The 16,932-nt window shown below is 57.5% G+C and overlaps 3 protein-coding genes across 3 annotated transcripts; 2 read left to right on the top strand and 1 right to left on the bottom strand.

The window, feature by feature from the left end:
• Window positions 1-221: 221 nt before the first annotated feature.
• On the top strand, window positions 222-2,392 carry LOC117147307 (signal recognition particle receptor subunit alpha homolog). Its single transcript, XM_033314155.1, has 3 exons — window positions 222-441; window positions 510-1,148; window positions 1,216-2,392. Exons 1-3 carry the CDS (start codon window positions 325-327, stop codon window positions 2,302-2,304), a joined length of 1,845 nt encoding a protein of 614 aa, XP_033170046.1. The 5' UTR covers window positions 222-324; the 3' UTR covers window positions 2,305-2,392.
• A 66-nt stretch (window positions 2,393-2,458) lies between these two features.
• LOC117147308 (26S proteasome regulatory subunit 6B) lies at window positions 2,459-4,046 on the bottom strand. The gene is made up of 3 exons (XM_033314156.1): window positions 3,901-4,046; window positions 3,744-3,827; window positions 2,459-3,685 (listed from the first exon to the last, which is right to left on the bottom strand). Exons 1-3 carry the CDS (start codon window positions 3,934-3,936, stop codon window positions 2,564-2,566), a joined length of 1,242 nt encoding a protein of 413 aa, XP_033170047.1. The 5' UTR covers window positions 3,937-4,046; the 3' UTR covers window positions 2,459-2,563.
• Window positions 4,047-4,562: 516 nt separating this feature from the next.
• Window positions 4,563-16,886, top strand: LOC117148439. Its single transcript, XM_033315812.1, has 3 exons — window positions 4,563-8,364; window positions 8,426-13,652; window positions 13,726-16,886. The coding sequence occupies exons 1-3, from the start codon at window positions 5,676-5,678 to the stop codon at window positions 16,418-16,420; spliced, it is 10,611 nt and encodes a 3,536-aa protein (XP_033171703.1). The 5' UTR covers window positions 4,563-5,675; the 3' UTR covers window positions 16,421-16,886.
• The last annotated feature ends 46 nt before the right edge of the window (window positions 16,887-16,932 follow it).

Here is a 16,932-nt window from a genome sequence, read left to right as displayed (position 1 = left end):
AAAAACAGGGAATCCCCTAACTGCTGATATACATTAAAAATGTATAAGTAACCTTGGAACTACTATATTTGCATTTCATATGAATTGCACTTCTAGTGCAATTAATTTTGCTCATTTAATTTTTCAAATTGAATTATTTGTATTTAACGGTTTTTCGACTTTCAAAAGTGACAGCTTTCGATATCGATAACGCGCGTATCTATCGAGCGCGCTGCCATCGCTAGGCAAGTGACGTGGAACGTGTGGCAACTTTTGATTTGATGCAAATGCAATGCGATTAGACTGCGTCGTTGTTGAAAGTGACGGATCGGAAGCGTAGCTAAAATGTTGGACTTTGTGGTGATATTCACCAAGGGCGGCGTGGTGCTGTGGCACTCGAACGTGTCCGGTAGCAACTTCGCCTCCTGCATCAACAACCTGATACGTGGCGTCATTCTTGAGGTAAGTGAATGGATGGATTTGGTTGTGACTGCACCAATGGACACTAATGTGGTTTTGTGCGGCTGCAGGAGCGCAACACAGAGGCCAAGTACTACGAGGAGGACCACCTGGCCGTGCAGTTTAAGCTGGACAACGAACTGGACCTGGTCTATGCGGCCATTTTCCAGAAGGTGATCAAACTGAACTACCTAGATGGATTCCTGGCCGACATGCAGGCGGCCTTCAAGGAGAAGTACGGCGACATACGTCTGGGCGATGACTACGACTTCGATCGCGAGTATCGACGCGTGCTCAGCGCCGCGGAGGAGGCGTCCGCCAAGCAAGTGAAAGCTCCCAAAACCATGCGCTCCTACAACGAGTCACAGAAATCGAAGAAGACCGTCGCCTCTATGATACAGGACGACAAGAAGCCGGTGGAGAAGCGGGTGAACATCCAGGAGACCCCGCCGCCGTCCAAATCACAGCCGTCGTCGCCAGCGACGGCCTCCTCCATGGACAAGATCATCATGGAGAAACGGCGCAAGCTGCGCGAGAAGCTCCAGCCCACCAAGAAGACCTCGCCCAATGATTCCAAGTCTAGCAAGCCCGAGAAGGCCGGCAAGAAGCCACGCGTCTGGGATCTGAGCGACAATTCCAAGGATGCCGTCATGCTCGATCGCTCCAAGGATTCGCCCGATGATGTGCAGTACCAGAACATCAACAGCGAGGTGAGTAGTAACTTTCACTTTCCACGAAGTGAAATCACGAACGCATTATTATTTTCCACACTCGCAGCTGGTGGGCACAATGCAGGGCGTCATCCCGGACTTGGATGTGGAGAGCGCGGACGAGGATGACAACGAGGACGCATCCTCTGAGGGGGAGGCCGAGGAGCAGGTGCAGTCGAAGAAGGGCAAACGCGGTGGCCTGCTATCCTACTTCAAGGGCATCGTGGGCGCCAAGACCATGTCGCTGGCGGATCTGCAGCCGGCGCTGGAGAAGATGCGCGACCATCTGATATCGAAGAACGTGGCCTCTGAGATAGCGGCCAAGCTGTGCGACTCGGTGGCCGCCAGTTTGGATGGCAAGCAAATGGGCACATTCGACAGCATCGCCAACCAGGTGAAGGAGGCGCTCACGGAATCGCTGGTGAGGATTCTCTCGCCCAAACGGCGCATCGACATCATACGCGATGCGCTCGAATCGAAGCGCAACGGCCGCCCGTACACGATCATCTTCTGCGGCGTCAATGGCGTCGGCAAGTCCACCAATCTGGCCAAGATCTGCTTCTGGCTGATCGAGAACGATTTCAACGTTCTGATCGCCGCCTGCGATACGTTCCGCGCCGGTGCCGTCGAGCAGTTGCGCACGCACACACGCCATCTGAACGCACTGCATCCGGCGGCCAAGCACGATGGACGCAGCATGGTGCAGCTGTACGAGAAGGGTTATGGCAAGGATGCCGCCGGCATTGCCATGGAGGCCATCAAGTTTGCCCACGATACGCGAGTGGATGTGGTGCTGGTGGACACCGCCGGACGCATGCAGGACAACGAGCCGCTGATGCGTTCGCTGTCCAAGCTGATCAAGGTGAACAATCCGGATCTGGTGCTATTCGTGGGCGAGGCACTGGTGGGCAACGAAGCCGTCGACCAGCTGGTCAAGTTCAATCAGTCGCTGGCCGACTACTCATCCAACGAGAACCCGCACATCATCGACGGCATAGTGTTGACCAAATTCGATACCATCGACGACAAGGTGGGCGCCGCCATCTCCATGACCTACATCACCGGCCAGCCAATTGTGTTCGTGGGCACGGGTCAGACGTATGCCGACCTGAAGGCCATCAATGTGAACGCCGTGGTCAATTCCCTGATGAAGTAAGCCAGCCGCCTATCCCCGGCTATCCTTCCAATGCTCCTTGTTTGCATCCACTCTTTTGAACGAATCAAATATATATATATTTTGTCTAGTTTGTTGTTGCCGTACACGGAATGCTTTGTCCACTGTTCGTTTGGGATTTGGGATCGCTTGCAACTTTGATAATTGTTTTTTATTAATGATATAACTCTATGCGTACAAAGAAGAGTTTAGTGTGCGGGGAAAAAATGGGGCGGGAGTTGTGTGTGTGACTTAATATAATCTATTTGTAGAACTCGTGCTCCTGCTCGTCCTTCTTGATGTTGTTCTTGTAGCCCTTCTCGAAGTCCTTGGCCAAAACGATGTAGCGATTCTCACGCACCGCGTGCATGCCCGCCTCCTGGCAAATGGCGTTGATATCGGCACCGGAGATCTTGTCCGGCCTGGCCACAAACTCCTCCAAATCGACGTCCTCGCTGAGGTTCATCTTCGAGGTGATGGTGGAGAAGACGAGTCGCTTCTGCCGGCGATCGGGCAGCGGGAACTCAATCTTACGATCCAATCGACCAGGTCGCAGCAATGCCGGATCGAGTGTGTCCGCCCTGTTGGTGGCCATGATCACCTTAACGTTCGTGGTCTGATCAAACCCGTCCATCTGGTTGAGCAGCTCGAGCAGAATGCGCTGCACCTCGCGATCGGCGCCAGTCTGCGCATCGAAACGCTTCGTGGCAATCGCATCGATCTCGTCAATGAAAATGATGGCCGGCGCGTTCTCCTTGGCCAGCCTGAAAACGTCGCGCACCATGCGCGGTCCCTCGCCGAGGTACTTCTGCACGAACTCCGAGCCGACGACACGTATGAACGACGCCGTCGTATGATGGGCAACCGCCTTGGCCAACATGGTCTTGCCGCAACCGGGCGGACCGTACATAAGCACGCCGCGCGGCGGATCGATGCCAATCTGCTTGTACAGCTCGAAGTGGGTCAACGGCAGTTCGACTGCCTCGCGGATCTCCTGCTTCTGCATGTCCATGCCACCAATGTCCGCATAGCTAACGTCGGGCTTCTCATCCGGCTGGAGCATAGAAATGGAGCTATCCGCCTCTGGCGGCAGCACGTCCACCAGCGCGTTGCTGTGCTTGTGCAGGGCCACCGAGGCGGAGGGCTTCAGCAGCTCGCGATCGATGGTGGACAGGATGCGCACATAGTAATTGGAGCCGGTTGTGGAGCCCACAATGCCCGTGTTCTGATCGACGGCCTCCAGGAACTGGCCAATCACCAGCGGCACCGACTGAATGCGCTTCACCTCCTCCTGGGCGTGCAGATACTCCTTCTTCAGGTTCCGTTGCTCGTCCTTGATGTACTCCTCCTGCACCTCAATGAACTCCAGTGTCTTTTGCAGTTTCTACAACGCAATGGCCGCTTAGTTGGGTGATCAAATGGAAGGCCAGTGGACGACTTACCTTGTAGCGCACGTAGAGATCCTCCATGTCCAGTTCGTCCAGGGAACTGTGCGCATCTTTCGGCTTCAAGTCGGAGAGCTCGTCCTGGTGGAGAAAGAGGAATGGAAATGAGACGATTAGTACGCTGGCCAGGCGGCGCAGCCAGGCAACTACGCACCTTCTCCGGCATCAGTACGTCCATGTTGTACGGCATTCTTTTCGTTCAGCAGTGAGTTTCGTTTTATTAGTTTGCGTTTTCTGCGAGGCGACCAAAATGACTCGTCAAAAACAAGCCAGCGGTGAGTTGTGTTGGCAACCCTGTCCGCAATCGAATGTGATCTATCGATGGGGCCATTTACCTATCGAGTAGTCAAATTGTGCTGCTCTTACAATCGGTTTTTTATTTCAATATATACTCTTTCTGATAAGAAAGCAACTAATCTTTATTGGACAATATCCTATGCCAATTAGCCCGTAAAGCTAAAATTGTATATAAAAATAAATCTAAAATCACATGTCATGTTTTTCAATTAATATCCGGAAAGTATTTTTTTGTAAATAGGTTTTCAAAGAACCTAGTGATGGGAAACATCAGCTGTCTGTTAATTGTGCGATATATACCAGCTCTGATTGGAACCAAAGCTGCTAACAGATTTATTGCTAACAAAAACTATTTGGAATGCAGACCGCCCATAAGTAATTGATAAAATCACAAGTTTTTCTAAGCAATTCACGTAGAACAATGTGCAAAGTATCGCTGCTAGAGACGCAACTATCGATAGTTCGAGTACCTTCCTCGCCAGTGGGTACAAGTGTGTACACACTGGCAAGCCCGACCATTTTGACGCGATTTCGATTTCCCATAAGAAAAAAAAAGAGTAGAAAAACACACACATTTAACATTTCGGTCGCTCCTGCTGCTGCTGTGTGTGCTATGTGTGCGTGTGCGAACGAACCAAATATATACACACACGAGCGCTGGTAGGACAGTGAAATCGAATTTGCTGTTTATATAGCACAATTCGATGGCTGATAATGCCGCCGCCGTCGCCGAAAAATCGTTTACCCAATATCGCTAGCATCAGAACGGGAAAGAGAACGAGTACGAGTACGATTCCGATTCCGATTCCGAGTACGTTTCCCACAAAGTATCGTTGTCGTTGTCGTCGTTGTCCTGCTGCCGTGCCCCGCCCCCTTCGCCCGCGCCGCCGCCCCCTCTGCGCCGTACGCACGCATCGATTTGGGCTAAACGTTAGATACCTCCTAACGCAGTTGTTAGGGTGGAAAGAACGGCCAGGGAAAATTGAATGCGCTACACTGGTGGGCGAGCTGCTGCAATGCCGTGCTTAAATTTAAATGCAATGCACTGATACGGATCCGTTGGCGCTCCTGGTCTGGTCCGCATCCAAGCGAAAAGAACAAAAAATACAAGAAAAAAAAAACAAGAAACAAAACAACAAAACGGAAAGCAATCCCGTGAAATCCCGGAATACAAGTGCAATACAACGAAACGAAACATAGAACAAAACGAAGAGAACGAAACAAAACGGAACGTATTTTCGATACGCAGGAGAGACCAAGTCGAGACCAAGTCGGGATATCCAAAGTGGACAGTGTGGTCTTGTGCAGTGGAGTGATGCTATATATAGCTGTTGGCCAAAACAATAGAGTCCGATAGCAGAGCGAGATCAATTCGAGGAGTTGAAAATGTTTATTGTATAATTTCCAATTGAGCAGGTGTGCGTGCGAGTGTGTGTGCGTACGTGTGTGTGTGAGTAGTTTTTGTTTTTCGCTGCTTCTTCTTGCGGTTTATTTGTCAACAAAAAGAAGAAGGAAGAACGAAGCAGTGTGTGTGCAGCAGTAAATTGTTGTTCGCACACCCCGCACTGCTTGCAGGAGTGGCGAAGCAGTTAACTTGTGCAACGCAACCACGGACGACCCAGTGGCCTCCACATGAAGACCATGTCGCGCTTCGGCCTGCGCCGTGGCTTCAAGTTCTCGGAGGAGCAGGTCAACGGCAAGAATCCAATTGGACCGGCAACGGCACCAGCCACGGCCGCTGCCGCATCCAATCCGCGCAAGAAACGGCAGACCCGGCAGGAGGAGGATGTGGACGCGGAACAGGAAGAGGTGGAACCGCACGAGGATCAGCCGGAGGCGGAACAGGAGCCGCTCTCGCTGATCTGCAGCCTGCCGCTGGAGCGGCTGCCCCGTTTGGTGGAGAAGCTGCATCAGATGACGGAGGAACGGGAACGAGAACGGGAGAAGGAGCGCGAGCGCGAGCGGGAAGAGGCCGCAAACCTGGGTGGAGCCGCGCACTCGAAGGTTCTGTGTCTGTACTGTGATAGGAAGTTCGCCTCCGGCAAGCTGCAGGCCAAGCATGTGGACAAGTTCCACACCGAGCGGCAGGAGAGACGCTGCAGCGGTCGTTCCACCAGCTCCAATTCCCATCCCGCCGGCGGCTTCCCCGGCTGCCAGTGGTGTGGCCAGCAGGGCAATCGCCGCCAGGCCACGCCCCCGCAGATCTGCCTGCCGGCCAAGCATCTGGAGCAACTGTTCCAGCACCTCAGCGAGCAGCATGCGGACAAGTATTTCGGCTGCCAGCCGTGTCGCCTGCGGTTCCAGGACGCGGATCACCTGTTGGGACACCAGCGCCAGCAGCATTCGCTCCATCATCCGGAGGATGGCCATGCCCCCAAGCCGGGCCTGATGGGCGCCGACGAGCCGGTGCTCTTTCGCCTTGGTCTTACCCAGAACCGTCTGCCCAGTCATCGGAATCGAAACCAGCGCAAGGAGGAGGAGCCGCCGCCCCTGGCCACGCCCAGCAGCAAATCCCGGAGCAGCAGTCGGGCGGCGGCGCAGCGACAGCAACAGAATCAGCATCAACAGTCGCAGTCGCATCAGCAGACCGCTGCAGCGGGTAACATGGCTCTGCAGGAGTCTGTCAATCCGGATGCAGTCTTCCGGCTGCCAGCCAGCATGGCCTGCGTCTCATCCTCCGCCTCCGTCGCCAACTCAGTGTTCGATGACAAGTTCTACAAGGATGTGATCTCTAATGTGCGGCACAACCTGCAGAATCACCTCGACGGACGGTTGTTCACCTCGTCTTCGACGTCCACAACGTCATCCACATCGTCGTCCGCATCCCAAAAGTCAGACCTCATTATGCTGCACGGACCCAGCCAGCTGGGACCTGGCGGCGCCTCCTATCCCACGCTGCTGACCGCGGATCAATTTGGCGGCACGGGGGAACTCCTACCGCTGGCCAAATTCCGCCGGAGACCGCACACGAAGCACAGCTGGAAGTGGAAATGGGACTACGTAAAGAAGTTCACGCTGATCAACGAAGGCGGTCGGCTGGTCAAGAAGCTGAAGCAGCCAAACTACCTGGGACTGCGCGATCTCTCCAAATTGGACATGTGGACGCAGCTGACGATGCGTCAGAAGCACGATCTCTCGCTCTCATTGACGGAGGAGCAGAACCAGGAGCAGCGCCGCCTCCTGGATCAGCTAAATCTCATCCTGGACCACCGCCTGTTGCCGCACATCATTCTCGAGCAGAACGAGCAGGCGGTCATCAAGTGCGAGAACGAGGAGGAGGACGAGGGCCTGGACTCGCATCCCGGTGACGATCTGCTGCCGCAAACGTTCGCCGACGAGAGTTTTCTCTCCCTGCTGCAGCTCCAGCCGAGAGGCGGCAGCAGCGAACAGGAACGACAGCGGGAGCGGGACCAGCGGGAGCGTAGCAGGAACCAAAAGGCCGTCGTGCTCAGCGGCGAGTGGGCACGGCCGCGTCTCTACTTGTGCATCTGTTGCGGCGCCAAGTTCGACCAGCGCAAGTCGCTGGAGGAGCACAAGACCTTCCGCCACTCGCACATCTACGCCACGCACTACGAGGTCGTGGGACGCGAGCTGCTGGCCGGCAATCTGCTGCGCCACCTCTTCATCCCGAAACGGGCGCTGGGGCGATTTGCCGCCGAGAGCAACTGCATCCGATGGCCGCAGATTGCGCCGGCCGCCACAGTGCAGCAGCCCAAGCAGGAGCAGGTGCAACCGGAGGAGGAGACCAGATCGTCGGCCTCGTCGCGCTCATCATACGAGGTGTCCACACCCACTCCGCTATCGGCACTGGAGCAGCAACAACCATCACCGGCTTCGGGATCGGGCAATGCGTCTTCATCGTCGTCCTGCTCGCCCAGCTCATCGTCCGCCTCCACGCTGCTGTCCACCGCCACCCGCACCTCGATGTCCAACTCCACCTGCACCTCCTCCGCTGCCACCACGACGCTGTCGTCCACCTCGTCCGCTCCTTCCAGCTGCACCAAGTGCGGTCGCAAGTGCAGCGGCCTCATGGATCTCTATCGCCACATGCTGGACTGCTCTGGCGACTATGTGTGGTCGCTGGCCAAGAAGCGCAAGTACCGCTACTACTGCGGCACCAAGAAGCGACGTGCCTTCTCCAAGAAGCCGCTCAAGCAGCTCTCCGCGCGCAAGAAGGAAAAGCTGGAGGTGGAAGTGGAGGAGGGAACGGGCGATGGCGATGGCGATGCCGAGGTAGATGGCGATGGCGAGGCGGAGGGCGAGGAGAGCGTGTCCAGTTCATCCAAGTTGAAGAACTCGCCACGCCAAAGGCCCAGCGATGGTGAGTATGCTGTGAGTCTTCGAGTTCCCTTGCACACATTTCAATATTATCCAATTTGCAGCTGAATCCATTCGGAAAATGCTGGAGAACCTGCCCGCCAAGCGCATCTGCAAGAAGATCTTTCCGGTAGACAATAAGGCCAAGCGCAAGGCCAAGAACAAGGCGAAGGCCAAGTCCATGGCCAAGTCGCTGGTCAAGTCGAAATCCAAATCCAAGCAGCAGCGCAGCAGCACCAAGAGAATCTACAATCAACACCTGCTGCGCACCACCAGATCCCGTTCGCGTTCATCTGTGGTGGCCACCGGCTCCTCGGCCGCTGCTGTCGCCGCCCAGCAGCAGCGCAGTCGCCGCAAACAGAAGCAGCAACAACAAAAGCAGCAGCAGAAAAAGCAGGAACAGCAGCAGCAGCAAAAGGCCAAGCTGGAGAAGGTCAAATCCCCACCAGAACCGCCGGCATCAGTCGAATCGGATAAAATGCCAGCCAAGGCGGAGGCCAAAGCGCCCGCACCGACAGTCACTGCCAAGTCACGATCTCCCGCTGAGGAAAAGCCATCCCTGCGTCTGGAGCTGCCTCAAACTCTTCCGGAGGCAGCCGCTCCAAACGCCTCCGCTCATGAATCAGAGCCCGCGTCGCCCACGCCTAGTAAGCAGCTAATGCCCACACCGCCCACTACCCCAGCGCCGGCCACCAAATCCCCGCCAGCTGCTGCAGCCGTGGCTCCACCCTTCTGCGCCGCCAATCGACAGGCGACGCCGAATTCGACTGTTAAGCGCAGCAAGAGGATTAGCGATTGCATAGCCATGCTCACCGGCAAACTGGAGGAGAAGCTCAAAACGGAGCAAGTGCCTCCGCCTGCGCCGTTGCAAAAGGAAAAGGAGAAACTCCAGCAGGATAGGCCGGCTGAGAAGCACGACAAGACACCGAAACCAGTGGACCACCAGTCACCTGCTGCCTCTGTGGTCGCCGAAAAGGAGCGAGTGCAGCCAAAGACGCCCAAACGCAAGGCGGTGTCACGGCGCATAATCAAGGTGGATACCACACCAGAGACCGTGGCGGAGTCGAGCCAGGTGCGGAAAGCACCAGCAGTGGAGCTGCCGGAAGCAGTTGCCATACCACCTGCACTTCCACCGCCTGCCCTTGCTCAATCCACTTTCAATGCCGCTCCTGTTCCTCCAGCGCTGCAGCCTCCCATATTTGCCAGCATGCCAGTGGCAGTGCCAGTAGTGTCTGCGCCAGTTCCTCCACCACCAGTTGCGACAGCAGCTCCTCTGCCAGTCGCTGGACTTGTTCCTCTGCCCGTCGCTGCACCTGCTCCGCCGCCAGTTGCCACCGCTTTGGTTCATCCACCGACGAGACGAACGCCCACCAAGGCGGCGGCTAAACAGATTGTTGCCCCACCACCGAAGCCACCAGCTTCGTTGGCCGCCCTCAAACAGTATCCCCCACTGGAAGCGACGCTGCCAGTGCCGCCTACGAATCCAGCGCCGCCCGTTCCCGTCGCAGTTCCTCTCGTGCCTGTGCCCGTGCCCGTGGCAATGCCGTTGGGCATGCAGGGAATGCCAGTGCCTGTGAATGTTAACATGCTGCCCAAGCTGTATATGCCCCAACTGCAAGCGCCAGCGAATTCCAATCCCAATCCCGCGCCCACAGCAATGTTCGTGATGGCGGATCATCAGCCCCTCAATCTGACCAGTCAGCGCGGAGTGCTCCACAAGCCATTGATATCCGGCACCACGGGTGACCCGGGACTCGTCGGACTGCCGCATCATCGTGCTGGCGGTATGCCCGCCAGGCGGCAGACGATCTGTGGTTTCGAGGCACGGAATCTGATCGGCTTGGACATGGAAATGGAGCCGCTGGATCTGTCGAAGAAGTCGAGCAGGAAACCGTCACCGGTGCCGCCGCCAAGGATGCAGCAGGAGTTGCCAATGCCACTGGTGCCACTGCCCTTGGTGACGAATGCAAATGCGCTAGCGCCGCAACCGCAGCCAGTTGGTGCACCACTTCCTACACCAGTTGGTGGTGCTCCAGTGAGCTGCCAGCTGCCCATGCCGGGAGTGCCAGGAGTGCCGGCACCGCTGGCCTCGCACTATTACTCCAACCTGGATCTGCTCAAGATTCCACAGGTGCGCAATCCCGGCACTGGCGTGGTGGTGCCCTCCAGTGGTCCACCAGCAGTGTCGGTTTCCGCAACGGTTGCAGCGCCCGTTCATCCCGTGAAGAGTTCGGGTGGCAAGAAGCGCTCCACCGAGGGAACGGGCAACTCCAAAAAGGAACACGGAAAGGGACAGGCCAAGGCGTGTCCTCGCATGGATGAGGTGGTCAACAATCATATCGACGATGCCATCAACTCGGTCATCATGGCTGTCCAGGCGAGTTTTCCGGACGACGATGAGGAGGAGCAGCAGGCCAAAAAGGAAAAGGAAAGAGAGAGGGAACGCGAAAGGGAGAGGGAGAAGGAAAAGCTGGAGGAAACGCCTCCCAAGTCGAGCAACTGCATCATGCCGTTGCAAGCCTGCGCGGAAGTGCTTCCCTCCGCTGCCCTGGACAAATCCCAAACTGTCAATGCTATTCCAGCTATTGTTGCTCCTCCTGTTGCTCTGGTGCCAGTGACACCTGCTCCGCAGCCTGTGCCTGTCAAGAATCTAACGCCCAAGAAGCGTTCCATGCGCTCGCGAACCATCGACTGTCGCTCCGCCCTGCTAGCCTTGGAGGAAACTCTGCCGGCGGCGTCCTTGCAGCAGTGCATCCCGCTGCCGGTGAATGGCGATGCGAAGGAAGAGATGCCATCGCTGCCAGATCCAACCCCAGCTCCCACGCCCGCTGTCGTCGAGCCCCAGCTTTCCGTTCGGGTTCAAGGTCCAATAACGAGTCTCAGGGATAAGAAGGCGGAAACTGTAATGCCGGCCACCAATTCAACGACCATTCCGGCAGGTACTCCGTCATCGGAGTCTCCGGAATCGCCGGATCCTGTGCCCGTGAGCCTGCCGCTGCCGGAGACGTCTGTTCCGGCACCAGTGCCCGTGTCCGTCATCTCGGTGGCGCCCGCCGTGCTGCCACTACCAACCCGCACAGCGACTCCACCGCCCACCACCATGGCCGAGACGAACTGCAGCTCCCTGATGGAGGAGCACAGCAGCAATCTGAACAACAACACGTCGTCGGGCTTCCACAGTCTCGCCCAATCGGAGCAGCCGATACCAACGGCAGCGACGCCAGCTGAGGAAGCGCCGCCGGTCAAGGAGGACGAGGAGCTGCCCGCCAAAAAGAAGCAACGTCGTCGGCGAAAGAACGAACTGGCCGCCATTGTGGCCGATCAATTGCTGGAAAGCTTTAAGATCGACAATGCACGCAGGGATAACCTCAAGAAGCTGGAGAATCTGGCGTACGAGAAGAGCGAGGATTTGCTGCTCACCGGAATGCTGCTGATGCCCAGCACCAAGCGGAATGCAGCCCTAGGACCATCATCCGCGGCTGCCGCGAAGCTGGCGAAGAAGGAGGCGGCCGACACCGTGACGGAGTCACCAGCCAATCCGCCCGTGCGCGGCAGGCCGAAGCGTCGCCAGAGTTGCTACTATCGAAGGGGAAAGGCTGGTGGTGTTGGTGGCGTTGGCAAGGCCACCAATGAGAATATCAGTCTGCTCAAATCCTCGCTAGAGTCCTTCTCCATTGGCATCGAGAAGCAACTGCTGGCCAAGGAGGCCCGGGAGGCCAAGGAGGCGCAGCCGGCGGGCGGAAACAATCAGGCCCAGCTGCCCGTTAGTTCCATCCTGCGGCCCAGCATCCTGAGCAGCGCCGTCGCCAGGGAGCAACAACTGACGAGGCAGCAGCAAAGTAAACTGGATAAACAGGAGCAGTTGCCACCGGCGGCCACCTTCAGTCGGGATCCGCGGCTCAACAAGAACATACACAAGGAGCAGGCGGAGCACAAGGCGGCGCCCAAGGACCAGTCAGCGACGCCGACAACAAACGAGAATCCCGAGGAGGATGACAACTACCTTACGGAGATTGCGAAGAACGTCAACGAGAAGATCATGTCGGCCACCACCAACGAGGACTTTGAGTTTGCCCACGACGAGTTTGATGGCGAAGGTGATCCCGACCAGGATCAGGATCAGGACCAGGACAAATACTATCGCCCGCCCACGTCGATGAGTGTGCGCAGTGCTCCGAATTTGAACGATGAGCACTCGAACTTTGGTTCCATGTGCGACGACAACACAAACACCGAGGTGATGGACATGGATCTGGACGATGAGATGAGCGTGTACACGAGCTACTCGCAGGATCTGGGACGTGGCGGACGCGGCCGCCGAAGAAGGAGGCGTAGGAGTGTCCTACTCACGCGGCGTCCCAAGAAACGGACGCAGCGCAGCGAACTGGATGCCGAGAAGTTCGGTTGCAAGCTGTGCGGCAAAAGCTTCTTCACCGCCACCTCGCTGTCCAAGCATAACATGACCCTGGCCCACGTGTCCAAGGTGTCCGCGCAGGAGTACTTGCAGTCGCAGACGGCGCCGTCTAGTCCGCAGGATGCGCACGATCTGGAAAACAAGAGGGAACGCCAAGCGGAGACGATGCTGCAGCAGCAGCAGGAGGAGCAGCCGGCGGCAGCTCAGCAGCAGATGCGAGCCTCGGTGCTCATGGTGCCCGCTCAGATGGCCCATCAGGAGAGGGAGCGGGAGCGCGAGCGCGAGCTGCAGAGGGTCCAGGAGCAGGAGAGGATCCAGCTGCAAAGGGAGCAGGAGCATCGCCATCAGCAACAGCAGCTGCAGCAGCAGCAGCAGCAAGAGCAAGTGCATCATGTCATCACGGAGGCAAGTCTGCGGCTGCACGACAACCAGCACAGTCCCACAGCTCCGACCGCCTCTCGTCTCAATCTCAATCCCGACGAGCGTCTCTTCTACGAGTGCTGCAATATACTGAAAAGCGCGGAAACGCCACGTCCGCATCCCGGCGGTGGCGCCGGTCCAGCCACCACATCGGTGATCGTGACGGCAGGCAGAAAGCAACCACCGCCTCCTCCAGCATCGCCATCGCCATCTCGCTCGTCCTCGCTGCCGCCACCGGCCTCACCATCGCCATCGCTTCCTCCGCCCGCATCTCCATCGCTTTCCCTGCCACCGCCGGCATCGCCATCGCCATCACCCTCGCCGCCGCCACCCGCCGAGGCAACTGCTGCCGCGCCAGTTCCTGCTCCTGCTCAGCCAGCTGCTAACGTGTGCCACCAGCCGGTCATTCAGCAGCTGTTCCGGAACCCGCCAGCAGTCACCCCCACCACCACGCCCACGTGAGTTACCATAGTTGCATATAGCATAGTTGCATAGCACATATCATTCATCCTTGAATCCCCCTCCATGCAGCAACCACAATCGGCTCTCGCCCAGCTACTCGGCTGTGTCGCAGTTTTCGGCCACCACGACGTCCCGCTTTAAGACGAAGGCCGCGATGAAGGGCTATGAGAACGTGAATCTGCAGATGGACATGCTGGAGCTGGCTAAGTCGGGTCGTGGCGTCTGCAAGCTAACGGAATTGGCGGACATTGCGCTGGGTAGTGAGAAGCCTGGTGGCGAATTTCTGCCCCATTTGCCGCCTGCACCGGTGGCTCCAACGGTGACTTCACTGCCGCCAGCGAACCAACAGACGCCGACGCCAACACCCACGCCCACGGGCACGCCCACAGTGACGCCAACGGGACCGATGGAGCAGCAACAGAGTTCCACATCCTCAAAGACCATCATGCATGCGTCCATTATCAAGGCGGCGGCGGGTGTGGCCAGCTCGGCCACGCTGCCACCGGCATCCGGTAGGATTATCATACCCGACCGGCCGTTCAAGAACATTGGACTGGAGGAGAAGGCGCCCATAACGTTCCAGAAGCCCAAGACGTGCGTGAATCTGCTGCAGGAGCAGGACAACAACAGCGTCTCGACGGCCAGCTACTCGGATCGTGATGACTACGACTTCGGAACCCTGAGCTGCGATGGCGATGTGGATCCGGAGCCAGAACCGGAGGTCAGAGGTGGAGTCGTAGCCGCCGGGCGAGTGACTCAACCGCAGGCAGGAGGACGTGCCGTTTCCACGTCCAGTTCATCGTCCTCCTCATCCTCGTCGGCGGATAACAGCCGGACGGGCAGTCGGAGCAGCAGCAGCAGTTCCAGTCGCGCCACGGCCAAAACTTTCGAGAACAAGTCACTGATCATGGGACGGATATTCAAGCATGCCAGCAGTGCCAAGGCGGCGCCAGTGATGGCTCCATCGGCGGCACTGCTTCCGGGTCCCAGTGTGGTGCCCGGAATGGCGAAGATTAAGGCGTTGCCCAAGAACCAAGCGAATCTCGACCAGATCTTCGATGAGCTGCGTGGCGGTAGCGCAGCGGGCAAGTCAACGGAAATGGAGGCTCCACCCACGATGGTGCAAGAGGGCTGGGATCGGCATCATCCGCAGCAGCAGCAACAGCAGCAGATGCAGCCACACCACCACCACCATCATCAGCAGCAGCATCATCAGCCGCAGCAGCAGCAGCATCATCAGCACCATCATCACCACCACCACCACCATCATCAAGTGGAGCCCATGGCGGCGCCAGCAGCACCGGCAGCGCCGGCGGCCATGCCAGCACCCAGTGCATTACCACCGGGCAGGAAGCCGAAGAACTCCACGGCCAACACGGCCAAGAAGGCAGCCAACAAATCCGCACCGACCAAGACAAAGGGGAAATCCAAGGTGGAAGCCGTTGCCTCTGCTTCTTCCTCGTCCAATCGAAAGCCACGCAAGGATTTGAGCAAGCTGCAGTCCGAACTGGGCATGAGTCACGAAGAGATCGAGCAGCTGATCGACGAGGGACAGCGCAAGTCCAAGCGTCGCTGTGCCACCAATCGACCCAAGAAACTGGTGGAGACTTGGAGCTCCGATGAGTACGAGGAGTTCTTGTCCACCAAGGACATCATAGCCCTGATCGAGCAGAAGGAGCAGCAGGAACAGAAGCGCAAGCGCAAGACCAGCGAGGCGAACACCCAGCCGGAGCCAGTTGCTCCGCCAGTGGCCAGCAAGAAAGCCCAAGCGCCACAGGCGACTGCAGGTAAACGAAAGAATCGCGCCAGCGAAAAGAAGCCAGCACCTGCCGAGCCGGAGCAACCAAAACCACGTGCCAGGCAACGAAACCAGCCACCGCCGCCAGCACCAGCACATGTGCCTCCTGTTGTCCAGGCACCGCCAGCGCCTGCGCCAGAAGTGCTAACTCCGCCTGCCAGGGGAAAGTCCAAAGCAGCGGCCAAGAGCAAAGCTCCAGCAACCAAGACGACAAACAATCGCAAAAAGCGATCCAATGAGAAGTCAAGGGTGCAGGAAAGTAGGGAGGATGAGGAAGAGGAGGAGGAGCAGGCGGAGGTGCAAGTTGAGCCACCAGCAAGGACTCGCAGCTCCAGGCAGCAGCCCAAGGTGAAGGCCACTGAGCCGGAGAAGGAACCAATAGCGCCAACACCACCGCCACCAGCACAACCATCACTGCCCGCAGCTGCACCGGAAGCGCAAAGGGAGTGGAGCAAGGTGCGGCAGCGCGGCAATCAGCAGCAGCCACCGCCGCCGGCACCGCATCCGCGGAGCAGCTCCGTCGCCACCACCAGTAGCACCACCAATAACAACAACAACAGCAGCAGCAGCAATAAGAATCTGAAGGCCAAGCGAAAATCGCAGACCAGCCGCCAGTCGCCGGCGCGCAGAAAGCGGCCAGCCAGCGAGAAGCAGCTGTACTACTGGAGCAGCTCCAGCGACGATGAGTTCGGACGCCTGGACGACGAGACGGAGGCCGCAGACGGTGAATCCCGCGGCGCTGGAGCTGGCAGCGAGCAGCGGGATGGCGAACGAACGGAACTGGAGCCGGAGGAGGCGTCACCGTCGCCGGGCAAACACTTCGAGGAGAACGAGCCGTACCAGAAGCACGGCTGGATCGTGGGCGATTCGCACAAGAAGCTCGTGAAGCTGCTGGCCATCGCCAAGGGCAGCAAGAAGGTGGACAACTGCGGTGTCAAGCGGCGCACGCCCAAGCGCAAGTGCTAGGAGTGGGTAAAAAGCGCGGTCGTGGTGGACGTGAAGGTGGAGCAGCGCCACCAGACGTAGCAACAGCTGGCGTAGGAGCACAGCACAACGGGGCACAGCCTCCTGCCGCCAGACAAGTCATAGCCATAGGCCTCGAGGGGCGGAGTCGGCGCGGGCAGCCGACGACCCATCGCCGCCATCGATCACATACGTACTGCCATTGTGTCATCGTTAATCGTTAACGCCGGCGCCAGGAGGGGATCAGGATCTGGATCGGGATCAGCTGGAGTAGGAGCGGCAGCGGGAGCATCCACTTGGCAGAGGCCACCTCCTGGCCCCGCACCCATTAACCGTATGCGGAGTATATGCAACATATTTTTCTTTCTTTTAAACATCTAAGCGTTACATTATTTAGGTTTTTTTTTATTAAATGTATTTATAATTAATAAACAAAACAAACAAAAAAGCGAAAGAGCAACAAATATAAATTTGAGCACAACAATTCAAAGCGGACGACCGATCTTCTCATTTGG

The sequence above is a fragment of the Drosophila mauritiana genome, chromosome X (assembly GCF_004382145.1).
Source record: "Drosophila mauritiana strain mau12 chromosome X, ASM438214v1, whole genome shotgun sequence".
In the NCBI taxonomy this organism is placed as follows: Eukaryota; Metazoa; Arthropoda; class Insecta; order Diptera; family Drosophilidae; genus Drosophila; species Drosophila mauritiana.
The sequence above is the reverse complement of the archived record's forward strand: the minus strand, read 5'-3'. Positions and strand labels throughout refer to the sequence as shown.

Bases quoted from the DNA above. Each gene is read 5' to 3' on its own strand.
- LOC117147307 (XM_033314155.1), top strand. From the start codon at position 325: ATGTTGGACTTTGTGGTGATATTCACCAAGGGCGGCGTGGTGCTGTGG. The intron at 442-509 runs GTAAGTGAATGG...GTGCGGCTGCAG, and splicing joins TACGTGGCGTCATTCTTGAG to GAGCGCAACACAGAGGCCAA. The intron at 1,149-1,215 runs GTGAGTAGTAAC...CCACACTCGCAG, and splicing joins ACCAGAACATCAACAGCGAG to CTGGTGGGCACAATGCAGGG.
- LOC117147308 (XM_033314156.1), bottom strand. From the start codon at position 3,936: ATGCCGTACAACATGGACGTACTGATGCCGGAGAAG. The intron at 3,828-3,900 runs GTGCGTAGTTGC...TTTCTCCACCAG, and splicing joins ACGTACTGATGCCGGAGAAG to GACGAGCTCTCCGACTTGAA. The intron at 3,686-3,743 runs GTAAGTCGTCCA...ATTGCGTTGTAG, and splicing joins ATCTCTACGTGCGCTACAAG to AAACTGCAAAAGACACTGGA.
- LOC117148439 (XM_033315812.1), top strand. From the start codon at position 5,676: ATGAAGACCATGTCGCGCTTCGGCCTGCGCCGTGGCTTCAAGTTCTCG. The intron at 8,365-8,425 runs GTGAGTATGCTG...TCCAATTTGCAG, and splicing joins ACGCCAAAGGCCCAGCGATG to CTGAATCCATTCGGAAAATG. The intron at 13,653-13,725 runs GTGAGTTACCAT...CCCTCCATGCAG, and splicing joins ACCCCCACCACCACGCCCAC to CAACCACAATCGGCTCTCGC.